Source organism: Falco naumanni, chromosome 5 (assembly GCF_017639655.2).
Source record: "Falco naumanni isolate bFalNau1 chromosome 5, bFalNau1.pat, whole genome shotgun sequence".
NCBI classification, from domain to species: Eukaryota; Metazoa; Chordata; class Aves; order Falconiformes; family Falconidae; genus Falco; species Falco naumanni.
Window position 1 is genome coordinate 10,887,701 of NC_054058.1, and position 13,297 is coordinate 10,900,997.

Here is a 13,297-nt window from a genome sequence, read left to right on the forward strand (position 1 = left end):
CTCTTGGAAAGAAATGGGGTTAGAGGTTAAATAAATGTAGGAAGTCAAAACAAAGACACCACCGCTGACACTAACCAGACATGGGAACCTGCCGGTCTGTCTTATCCACAGGAAACAGGTAGTTCTCTACTGTTGAAGGACTATGACCCTCACATTGTTCTATCAGATCAAATATCCCTTCAGAAGCGGAGCTGGTTTTGTCTTTGTGAACAGCTCATTTCTTGGAAGGGGCTAGCATTTCCAATAAGAAAGCAGGTCTTTGCCAATGTAAGAAAAAATTTTAGAAGTAGAGAGATTTCCAGAAAGATCATCTAAAACAGTCACTAACCAGTGTGCAGTACTTATCTAGAGCAACATCAACCACACCAGAGCAACACGGAGTTTACCATGAGTTGCAGTCCTGGGAGATGGTGAAGCCAGGAGGATAATGTTTTCCAGAGTGGATGCAGGAGCAGTCGGAGCTTTCAATGCAATGTTCACCATCAAGGAGCTCCCCCTCTGCATAGACCAGGTAGCGGCAGACGCACATGCCACGCACAGACAGGGACACAAACATAAATACGATTAGATTTTCTAGTTCTTCATATACTTTGGCAAGACTTCATATGCATTATTATCCATAGTTAGTCACAGACAGCCATAATAAAAAAGAATGAGGCTTGCCAAAAAGCCTCACGGGGCTGGTGTCTACTTTCCTTCTATTGCTGCCTCTTCCTCAGGACGTGCTGAACAGAGCATTTCTGGTGCTCCCAGAAGAGCCCTTTGCTTAGAAAATCCCCAAGTCCAAAACACAAACATTGGAACATATACGAGTCAAACATAGGGAACACGATCAAGGTTGATCAGAGATGGTCTAGTAACTTAACTGTTGGAAAAACACATGCACTTCACTGACTGCAGTAAAGGGTATCTAGACAGGTTTTGTATTTGTTGTAAGAGGACAGAAGACAAAGTAGGGAATGAAAAAACAAAGTTGGACACCATAGAAGTCTAGCAGACAGGGTCTGAGAGAAAGAAATACTATCATGTGGAGCTGTGGTTTCTCATCTCAACTTCTGCAGAAGCAAAAAGTGAAAGGGCCAGCTTCCCAACTTGGATTCAACTGCTGAGGTTTCCATATTACACAACTATAATAACCTATTCTATATAGAGAGTATTTTATCTTACAAAGATAAACGGAGGCACAGAAGAGTTACAAGACTTGTCCAAGATTGCACTATAAACTAGCAATAGAAGAAAGGTCAAGTTTCTTTCTCTTAGATCCCCATGTTGAGAGGTAGTTGATATTCCTCCCTTTTTAAAAGAGTTGCTGTAGCAAAACATTTCATTTGTTGAAAACCCCTCTCCCTCCTCTTTGAGGGACTCCTTCCAATTGCCTGCAGAGACTTTGGCCCTTTTCCCTGGCAGCAGCAGCCACCACTGACAGTGAGACACAGGTAAGTTCCCTTTCTCCCATTCTTCCCACAGAGCTGCCTGGAAAGATCGTTGTTGTTGAGAAAATCCTTCCAGTGAGAGATATTCAAAATAAGATCTGAGCATTTAAGAGTGGTGTGGCTCTCCAGGGAGCACAAGAAAGCAGAACATCCGCTTTTTTCCTTGGCAATAGGAATTCCATTTACAGCAATTCAAGGAACTGTGTGGTGCATTTAAGGGGAAAAAAATAAAAACACCAAACAAACCCCAAAACCACATTCATTAATGTATCCTTTTTAGTCTTAGAGCACTGGAGGGAAGCTAAGCGAGGGTATAATCCTCATCCTAAATTCTAAATTCCGCTATGCATCTGTCAGATCCTCCTAAGTTCTCTATAGAACTCAAATCAAAGTTCTTCCCTACTTGACCATGCAACAAGTAATAGTAGAAGTTTTGAACTGCTGATAATTATTTCTTTTCATGCAGCTCCTTCTGCCCATCTACTCATGCAGTACCCTTTCTGCTGAACTCCTGTTCCTCTGCTCTTCAGTTCCTGTCCTCTTAGACCTTTCCTATGCTGAACTGACCAGTGCAGCTACCAAAGGAAGAATATAGCAAAAGTCCTTGTGCAGCCAGTGGATTCATCTCTTTCAGCTTTTCCCAACACCCCCAGGACTGCACAAATATAATAGCTAGATCCTTCACAACAGAATAAGCTCCTGTGTCTAGTTACATCACCTGTCACCCTTCATGTGCACCTTCCCAGGTCCTGCCACAGAGTGACAGCTTCAAACCTCCAGTAAGAGACTGGCAGCTAAATGAGAAACTACTAAGCTTTGAATGCAATAACAAAGACTCAAACAAGGTTGACATTGTCATTACTGCCTTGTTTTGGAAACCCAATTATGTTCTCATTAAACCTCCATCACACTTGGTACCTTGTACAGGGAGGCAGTAAATATCTCTGTGCATTCACACAGAGTCCAGATTTGAAGGCTGAAATGCAGAGATAGTCCTTTTAAAAGCATGCAAACAAACAAAAAAAAACTACAACCAAAACCAGCTAGAAATGGGAGCATATGAAGCTTTGCAGCCAGGAACAAAACCTTTCTCCTGCAGTTGTTGGGCTGCCCCCTTTTAAGCCAATCAAATCTCCTGTATGAGTGATGCAGTAATAAGTGAAATTGTTCATCTAAAAACATGAAGATCTTTGGAATTATAGCGTGAGCTCTACACATACTGTTTTTCTGTAAGAAACTCCATCAGTCTATTCTCTGTTCTTTCTTCCTCTAACTGGATGCTTCTAACCAAAAGCAATTCAGAATGAATCTAGATACAGCAATGGTAAGCGGTCCCTCACCAAGAAAGAAAGGCAATCCTAGAGTATTGGACGGTGCTGACTTTCACAGAAACATTTACTTTTTAGTTGGGTCTGAAAAATGGCCCTTTCATGAAGTGAGCATACAGGCATTATAGAAATTGGTTTATTGTAGGGCATGGTCCCAGAAAAGAGAAGTGTTTCTGATTTCAGGAAAATCTAAGAGAAGACACAGCTTTCCTTCTTCTAATAAAATAGGTAGCATCACTGCCAAATGTTTCTCCCTAAATAACCCAGTAAATAAATTACCAGGGCAGCTGCAGCCATCAACACATTGTCCATGACACACTTCATTGATATTCAGGCTCTGGCAGGTTTTGGCACAAGGGGATACACATTCCTTATACTCCATGCCAACTGGACATCTTGGCCCTGAAAAAATTAAAAGAAATTAGAAATGCAAATTCCTCAATAACTCTTAAATAAATAAATCCCTAATTATCAAAGGCTTAACCACGGAGACACCAAAAAGGTCATGTCCTCTCCAATCAATGATTCCCTTTTCAGATGCACAACATTTAAGAGACGCTTGATTTTCAGTTTGCTGCAGTATCATCATCTGTCAGGTTGTGCAGTAAATACTTAAGATGTTAAAGCCAATTTGTTTTCTAATAAATTCAGCCTTAGTAACTAAAGCCAAGTGCATTAAGAACAATGCAAGATGGGGAGATGTTTTGCCGTAATATCTACTTTGGATAGAGAAGCATGTTCTGTAGCTTTAAGCTATGCAGTTACTCCACTCATTTGTGAAATTATACTGTTCCATGTTTCCAGAGAGAACTAGGAGACAGTTAAGACTCTGAAATCCCATCCTTCTCTTTCCAGAGAACTGCCAGCACAGGATAACACCCATGCTGTGATACCTTCACTGCTGTCATTATGTAAGCTATGCCATTAGGCAAGTGCACATTATAGCCATTCCTTCATTCTGATGCATATACATACCCAGCAAGACTGCGTGGGCATGGAGTGGGAAGGAAAGATCAGAGCCTGCCCTTTCCCAGCAGATCCTCTATGGAAGGAGGTGGGAGGGTAACGAAGGAGTGGTCTTGCTCTCTGTGCTGCCAGAGCTTGGGCATCAGCTTGTACTAGTACAGTGTGCCCAGCACTAGAGCCCTTCCAACACAGCAGAGCGTTTCATGCCTCCAATGCAACTACCATCATCATCATCTCCTGAGAAAGCATCATACACAAGTGAGGGTGATGGAAAATTAAGCTCCAGATGTGGCAGCAGGCCACTTCTTTTTCCTGACTCTAAGAAAATATGGTTTGTGAAGTCAAGGGTTAGACGTGAGCTCTGTAATTCCTGGGAACAGAGAGGGATTCATTTCACTCACGTCTCTAGTTAGACTTACAGACAGCCCTAGCAAAAATGGGTTCTCTGGCTTGCACCCTGAGCAAGGAGAAAAATTTTCATCAGATCTCTTTTATGTCCCAATGGAAAGGTAAAATATTACTGCTAGAAATAAGACTCCCTGGTCCTCCATTGAACAAGTGGTTGGCAGTATCTTCCTGCCCTAACCATAACCTGAAGGCACGGTTTTCTGCGGTGGTTGCCAACAACAGAGTATCTTTACCAGAGAAGAAAGTGTTGTCGGTACAAATCAGTCAGTTACCCCATGAAATCAATTTACATCCTAAGACCTTCCTGTGTAATGTAAAAACATGAGAAAAATCATCGAGAATATGATATTAGAGGATTGATATTTTATTATTATTATTATTCACTTGTGTGTTTATGTATTTAACCAGAGTTCTCCAGTGGAGGTATATGTGTATATCAATGGTGGGTGCAAATATGACCTTTCCTCTATAAAAGTAATCTATCCCAGTCAACATATACACTTCCTTGTTGCAAAATCTTGGCAGAGATGCAATCAGGACTTCTGACCTCAGTAAAACTGGGCTAAGTAAAGGCAGCACTTCAAGATACAATCAGGATCTCTAACCTAGACAAAATTTGGCTTAATAAAGGTAACATCTCAATTTCACTGTAATCAGTTCAAGCAAACAAAGGATGAAACAATTGTCTTTACAAAAAAATGTTAAGGAGAGCCTTTCACCAGGACACTGACAAATACAGGCTGGATAATATCATATATCTGAACCATATGTGAAATAGTTCCTAAACATCCAGGTCTATGTATCAAATAAGTCTTCAATGACTTTGTATACCAAGGTGGGTCCTGTAACAGCTCAGGATCTTCTTCATATATGGTTCAAACCAACCTGCCTTAGGGACAACCAGTTCTAGCAAAAAGTGGGTGATGGAGAGCTGAAAGGGAGAGTGAGCAAAGGCACTTTACATAAATGGAAGTGACAGGCACTTCAGATTTTAACCTGCCATGCCTGAATCAACACCCTGAAAAAGCACCAGTTGCGTTTAGCTGCAGCATATAAATCTGCAAGGCAGGAATGATCTCATGTGGGATAAGCAGCCTAAGAATAATCCTGTCAGCTTACTGCATGAGCTCTCTTCGGGCCACCCATCCAAAATCACTCCTTCCTGAGCGCAGCTTCTTGCGTAATCGAGGAACACGGAGCAGTGACAGTCCATGCCCTGGGCACAGGCACAGATGTCTCTTTCACAGAGATCAAGGTACGGCTCTGGATCAACCTTGTGGTGGCACCGGGAGAAGGTCAAAGATGTTCTTAGCAGCTGGCAAGTTTCTATGACACCCTGCACAAACAATTGAGGAGCAAGGTAGAAAGAGAGAGAAAGAGGCAAAATTAGTTACTGTAGTCTCAGGAAGAAGGGAGAAGCCCCAACTTTTCCAAACACAGTCACTACTGTTGTTAAATAACATCATGATTATTATGTAATACCACCATGTTGTTAAATAACATCATAGTCAAGAGCTAGTAGGGAGCCACATCCATATATACACAAAGGTACATTAATATGCTGATTATTACAGAGTGTCATATAAGGATATTTCACACAGAAATATGTCAGTGAGGAAATGGAGAGAAACAAAGAACTGCTTCCTACCCAGCGAAGAACCAGATGGTGTCTGGAGTACCAGGAAGACGCACACAGCAGGGGAGAGTAACTTACAACTAAGGTACTTAGGAAGAAAAATGCCCAGACCATCTTTTGGATAATGAGGGAACAGAGTAAGTTTCAGAGTGAACGATGGAGTCTGACTGGAATCTGAGCAATCAAATTTTTTTCCCACTTCTGGCCACATGTTCCTGTCATTCCTGCTGGCTTGTCCAATGCACGACAGGTCAGTTTAGCTCAGATAAATAGCACGAAAATAACCCAGGGGGGAAAAAGCAATTTTTTATGCTCTTCTCCTGAATTAAATCAGCATGGTGACAGCTAGTGTGAGGAGGAGAGGACTGCATGGTGAGATGGGGTAGCAACAAGAGGAAACTTAGCTGTACGTGAAACAAAACCTAAGGAAAACTTAGTTTATGGCTAACAGCTCTCCCAAATCCCAAATAGACTTTCTCTTATATATGCTTTATTTCACAGTCCAGTGAGTCTGAGGTCCTCAGTGGAGCTTTCTAAAGGGATGAGAGAGTTTAGATAAGTGGGAAAACAATTTTCTGATACAACCCTACCACAAACAGTTGAAGCACAACTTTCTCCTACTTATTTGTCACTGGTTCATATAAGCAGATGTAACCATGCTGTATATTTCAGGTGTTGGGGGGGGGGGGGGGGGGGGAGCGGGGCACATTCTTCAGAGTCTTTCATATTAACAGTGCATTATTCCAGAATACCTTAACAAGTGCCTGAAGTGACAGCACATACAAGTTGTTGTGGTAAAAAAATAATAATTGGGGGAGAGATGAAAAACGGGGAACAAAAAACCCCACAGAGTTAAGCAGACATCAAGATGTCTTCTCTGAATGGCAGATAGTACACCTGTAGGGGAAAACTGCTGAGTAGAAAAGACCATTTTTGCTAAAGGGTGTTTTGTCCAGGTGATCAGCAAAAACGAGTACATGTCTGAACCAGGAGAGAACTCTTGCTTAAGAAAACAAATCAACCAGAAATGTCTTGCCCATTAGGAATACATTCAGAGTTTAGCAAATGCTCAGTGAACAACCACATAAACAAAAAGGGTTTGAGCTTTCTGAGAAAGGCCTCAGGGAACTTAAACCTATGCTAACTAAGCACCATCAGAAAGCTGAACATTACTGTCCTGCAGAAAATCAGCCCCAGCCTGAAAGAATTCTGATGCCCAGACAGCAGCCACCATGCTGAACCAGCTGGAAAAAGAGACTAGAAGGAAGGGAGCTGGAACAGCATAAATGGTGGTTGGTGCTGCTCTAAGACTACACAGAAGTATGAGAAAGCTGAAAAAGTGCCCTAAGGGTAGAAGTAACAACAACAGAAGCAGCCAAAAAAGCTATTAAAGCAGCGCTTCAAGATGAAACTGATATAACTGAGAGTGAGCTCAGAGCCATTCGGAGGATGAGCAGTGCAGCAACTCCCGGATCAAAACCTTGATCCAGATACTATCACACGCAACAGAAAACCAGTACATGCAATCAGCCTATTTAGGGGCTGTGTTAATAAGTTTTCTTAATAAGGTAATAGCCTTGTTAAAAAGGTAATACAACTCAACTGTTATGTTACAACAGAACTTAGACTTCATCTGTTCCACTGAACAGTAAAACTAGTAGAACTCTTTTAGGACCGTGTTTATTACATACCAGTAAACGTTGATGTGAAAGTGACTTCAAAAATAGAGATTCCACACAGAAAAGATTTAAAATGAAACCCTCCCCCTTTTTTTCCCCCCTGTAGTATTCTTTGGTCTTGTTCAGTAACAACATACCTAATGACAGAGCTCTAGCTGATTATCAAGAAACCAAGCGATACATGTTAGAAAGCAACAATTTTCTCTTGACAATCAACTTGCTTCAGATTTGCTGCTGGCTTTATACAAGAAAATATTGCTGATTTTTTCCCATCTTTTAGACATCTCTCAACTATTGTGATGAATTAATGGACATAAGCTGAAATATGGCTAAATCCAAATAGATACAAAACAAAACAAAAAAAAAAGCACCTGTTCACCGTAAGAGTGGTCAAAGACTGGAACAAATGTCCAGAGAGGCTGTGGAACCATCACCCTTGGAGATATTTGAAATACGAGTGGACAAGGACCTGAGCAACTTGATCTAGGATGTCCCTGTTGCAAGAAGGGGGTAGGACTAGGTGGCCTCCAACCATCCCTTCCAACTTCAACCATTCTGCAAGTTGTTTTTATTTTCTCTCCTTTCTTTCTTTAAAACTCATATCGGGCTGAACTAAGAGAGGCCCTTGTTCTTTAGCTTAGGTGACAATATATATATGCCATAAGCACCAGATATTGTCAGTCTCAGCTGCTGCTGCAGTGCTCCTGTTCATGGAGCTACAGTTCTGGAAGTGGCTCCACACAAAGAATTAGTTAAAAGCAACAGACCAGGGAGTGAAGCCTCAGGCTGAAACAGTGCTTAGAGTACAGGTGGCTGCAAGATTAAAAGTAGCAGAACTGACTGCACTATCTGAAACACAGGTGAAGGGCTTGAAACTTCTCCCTTGACTTCTGCATTATTTCTGCTTTCACTGTTTCTTTAAATGGGTTAGCAGTGTCCTGGCACTGACAACCCTTAACAACCATAAATTTGCTGACCTTCTTTCTGCCCTAGTCCCACCACACAGAGCTGTAGGTGGAATTTTGTACATTCTTCCAATTTCTGTGGCATTGCTTCTGCTGTTGCATGAACTGCATTTGTCTGTTGCCTAAGAATGGTCATTAAAGAGATATAATCTAAAAAGCAGTAGAAGAAAGCAGAGACACCCTCTCATTCCCTTGAATTTAAACTATGGTATATAGATACACAGAAGTATTTCTACAGATCTTTCAGGAAGGGTATATTTTGGTGCCGTAATTTGGTATAGTTTTCGGAATACATCTTCTTTTGGCTCACTCAAAGGAAAAATGATTTAGCCTCCCCTCTTTCCAAGCAAAAAAGCATCCAAAGCCAACATGTTTAGTAGACCAAATGCTGGCTGTACATTTGAGCAAACATAGTAGCAACTCACAGAAATCACTTCACTTGAATGCTGATTGAGCTAACCCCTATATTTCAGAAGCAGAAAGATGAGGTTTTAGATACAGTGGGTCTCATTTTCACACCTAATATGTATTATAGTATTGTATATCCATGTCTTTGCTGGACCTGCTTGTGATCTCTACCATTACAAATTACAGTCAAAAAGCTGAGAACCTCTCCCACTTGCTTTCAGATCTGAGGATCAAAGCTGTTTCTTTATTGCATATGGGAGTGGGACTATTTCTTACCAATTGCAGCAAAAGCTGAATTTCAGCAAAAGCAGAAATGAATTGATTTTTAATTTCAGTCATTTTCACACCTAACATGTTATAGGTATAGTTTCCTAATAAAAAAGGAAAAAAACCAGAAAAAAAGAAAAAACGAATAGTGAACTTCGGCCTCCACGCACTACTTCTATTAGAGGTGAAATCTAGAAAATAAAGTTAGCATCTAAGAGCACCTAAGTCAATCGCAATGCTTTAAAACATTTTTTTTTTTTCAAGGCTGCCCCATTACCACAGTTATCCACGTCACTCCGTTTTATACGTCAAGATCCAAATTACCCATGCTGTTAGTCATCTGAGAGGCAATTAGACACTGAACAGGTAGCCTAAACAATCGCATCTGAGCAGTCAAGAAATGGATCTGACAACACAGAGCAGCTCTTTCTTTTCAGTTCCTATTTAAACAGCAGCTGGAGAGGGCAGGGCATGGTAGGGAGGCAGTAGCTCCCTCCCTCCAACACTAGCCAGTTTGGCATGCTCTCTAGGCCACAAGACGAGGTGGCCAGCTAGCAGCTCCACCATGCAGATGCCAAGCTGCATCCAGCCCTGTAAGGGGAATACATGTATCTGAGAATAAACCATACCTGCAGACCTCTCTGCAGTCAAACATGTATGTGAGCATGGGGAGTGTTTTGGAGGTGGAGGGCAGGGAAAAGCCCTGAGCAACAGTAGGGTAAGAGTGTGAGCTGGCTCAAGACCTTCAGCTGATACATGGAGCAATTAATCAAGGCAAGAGCTCTTCCTTATTAAAGAACACGAAATAGCCTGTGTTTTCTATGATCCGAAGATAAAAGTAACAGGGCTTTCTGGCTTCAGTGCATCTTGCAAAGGAGTTCAGACGCCACCACTCCAAGGATGCTGGGGAGAGGGCAAAGAAAACTGCAGCTCTACCCCGAGTGGGGGGACAGGGTGGGAGGGACGCACTGAACCAGAGCTGTTGTTTTCCTCACCTAGCAGCTGACCGCCTGGTGGGGAGGGAGGCTGGGAGACTGAGATTTACATTCCTGAAGCTGAAGCAAGCAAACAAAGCACACTATTAAAAACATTCTTCAGCAGGCACTCGTTTTGCTGGACTTCTATTAATAGTGCTGTGTTTATTCTTGCCCAGTGAATAAATTAAGCCAATGTTAAATTCTCTGAGCTCATGAACTCACTTGAGAGAGAAGATAATTTCACCCAGTTTGTGGGAGAGCAAACTTTTATCCCACAAAGCATCAATATTTAAGATGATCTGTATAAAACTGAGCATTAGTTGCAGTCTACCCATCAGACAGGATTTTGCCCTGTATGCCACTCCCTGTCCTCAGTTGCAATGTTGACATTTTCTAAACATTAAACTTGCCTGAACAGATAAAATTCCAGCAGCCACTACTAGTCACAAGACCTAGCCCTGCTCTAGAGCTGTAACTGGGTTTAAAATGCAGTCCTGACCCTCAAAAGACATCTCAGCCAGGTTGAAACCTCTCACGCTTTGGTCGCACCCTTAGCACCATGCACCACTGCTCAAGCCAGGTGTTCAATCAGTCCTGACCATGACAGAAATGCCCCTTGCACACAGCAGCTCAGCTCAAGCAACAAACATAGGCTGGAGATTTTGAACCTGAAATCACTGCTGTATTTCCTTAGCCAAGTTTTTAGGCTGCAAGATTGAAGCTGTAATGCCAAGGGGCACGAGTATGCATCACTGAATTTCAGGCTGTGTCTAACACAAGCGTCTCCGTCCAAAAGCTTAGTGGAAGTATAAATAGTCAGAACTTTGCAAGCTTGTCTGAATCAGCATTTTCCAGGTAACTAGGAAAACAGCACCCAAAGTAGCTGTAGAGCAGATGTGTTCCAGGAAGTGCTACTACTATTGAGAAATTATTTGAGCCTAGTTTAACAAGTATAGGTCTGCAGGATTTGTATAGCTAGAAACTGATGGCTAAATTTTGGCTGTAAACCTAAACCTGGCACCCACCAGATCATTCTGATTTACAACAGAGTACATGAAATCAGATGAAAACCCTCAATGGATGACAGTTCAATACACCACGACAGTCATAACCTGTAATACCACATGCGGTCAGTATATATTCAAAGCTACTTTCCTCCCTGAGCTGGTGACCATCTGCATGTGTTCACCTTGTGTCTAAGGGAAACAAGGAACATGTTTATACTTATAAAAGAGGAGAAGAAAAAGGATGATGCAGCAAAGGGGGTCACAGAGTTGGCTGAGACAAGCAGTTCTGTGTTTCTTCAATAATCAGAGCTACTATCTATGTGTATAGCTGAAGGAATCTCCTCCTCCTTCTGGCAAGGGAAATAGTAGCACAGAGCCTTTGCAACACCTACAGAGAACATCTCCTCTGTTAAAAATAGCCTGGCTAAAGAACCTCCCTGCTCAGGTGACCCCCAGGTCTGCAATACATTTACAAATACTATTTGTGGTGGTGACACCCACAGAGGCTTCAGAACTTCCCTGTTGGCAAGATCAGAAAGGGAACTAACTACCTCTTTCTACAGGCACCACATATACACACCTTTCTCAAGTAATACCGAAGTGTCTGGCAGCAGCTCACACTACAGGCTCAAATGAGCTGTTGGCTTCTTTGTTTATCTGTTTGATGTTTGTGCGTTGGGTCTTGTGGCATGGGGGAGAGGAAGGGAGGGTATACATGCACTGCAGTTTTAGAAAGAACGGCAACAGGCAGAGTACAGTAAGAGGGCAGAATTGCATTCACTAAGTAGTGAGTAAATTGTTCCTTTCTCAACGCTGTAAGTAAATAAGACATTGGTCATAACATGCAGCCTCCAATGCCACTTCTCTACAGCACTGGGCAGCCCAGTGCAGAAATCCTCCTGCTAGCACCAGCCAGAGCCTGCAGGGAGGGCATATAGTTACAGCTCAGGAACTGCAAGCACACAGCTGCATGCTGCATCCTGCATCCAGCCCCACGCTGGCTCACAGGGAGGCTGAGAACTTCCACAGACAGCACAGACCTGTGCTATGGATGTGTCACTTCCACCTTCTGTCTGCACCTGGCTTCATTGCACCACAGCAAGGACTTACATATGGCCACTGCCAGCCCTGTGGTTAATTCCAGGTACCATGAACCTTGTTCCAGTGCAGCAGCAAGATGAGTGCCCAGTATAACTACCTCAGACCACAGTACACCTCAGAAACTCAAAACAGGTATCTCCTGCACTTCACATCCTACCCGCTTGCTGAAGGAGGACCACGTTAGGTACAGACATGGATTCAAGGAAGCATTTGTGTTCTGCTAAAGGGCAGGCAAGCTGTCTGCAGGTAGAGAGGGGCCAAAACCAAAACGGTATTCCTGCAGCACCAACCTTCTCTGCAATATCAGATGAAATGTTGCAGGTGTTGCTTGGAGTCTGCACTCTCTTGCACCGCTTGTTTTCACTGTGCAAAGCCCAGGAGTTTGCAAAATCGTAACTGTTTCCCACAAGGGTCCCTGTGAATGAAGAAGAGGAGAAGCACATGGATATTAAGGGGTTTGAGCAACAAGTGGTCATCATTGGCTAGTATCAATCTCACAGTCTGCTGAAAGCTGTTTTTAAAAAATAAAACCTATTGTATCACATTAATTTTTATTCCAAATAGAATGACCGTAGAAACACCACTTTAAGTGATCTGGGCTGTCTGCCTCCTGCAGAGGACCTCTCTGAGCTCAAGAATAGACTAAAGTCTGCAGAAAGCAGCTCCCAGCACTTCTCATACCTGCATGAATGTGGTAGGAATTATTTGCTGGTCAGCTATAATCTGCAGAAGCCTAAGCATGCCTACACATTCTCCTACTATTGAAAAGCTGTCAGTAAAACACAAGACCTATTAGAGAGGCAAGAAAAATGAAGCTGCTCTCCCTAACCGAAGAAAGTATTAGTATTCCTGATCCCAGCTAGCCTTGATTTTCTCCTTCTATCTGACACTAAATCTTGGGTGCAAAGAAATTTAATATATACCATGACTGGTTGGCTCCACAATCTTACTGTGTAAGCTATCCTGAAACATGCTCTGTCCTATTACCAGCAGCTCCTGGCACAGGCTTGGCAAGACTTGCACCCACTTGGCATGAAAGCCAAACTGAAGGAGTTAATCCGTATGGCTGCTGCTTCCCGGGAGATGAAGGTCACCTCTCAGCTACTCTTGCTTCCATCCTTC

At 42.6% G+C, this 13,297-nt stretch overlaps 1 protein-coding gene across 1 annotated transcript in view; it reads right to left on the reverse strand.

The window, feature by feature from the left end:
* Positions 1 to 13,297, reverse strand: part of VWF (von Willebrand factor) — a 145,479-nt gene that overhangs the window by 116,703 nt on the left and 15,479 nt on the right. Inside the window, exons 8-11 of the mRNA XM_040595803.1 lie at positions 12,466 to 12,590; positions 5,255 to 5,471; positions 3,041 to 3,163; positions 387 to 498 (exon numbers count right to left, since the gene is read on the reverse strand). Coding sequence (XP_040451737.1) covers positions 387 to 498; positions 3,041 to 3,163; positions 5,255 to 5,471; positions 12,466 to 12,590 — 577 coding nt within the window. The remainder of the gene's footprint in view (positions 1 to 386; positions 499 to 3,040; positions 3,164 to 5,254; positions 5,472 to 12,465; positions 12,591 to 13,297) is intronic.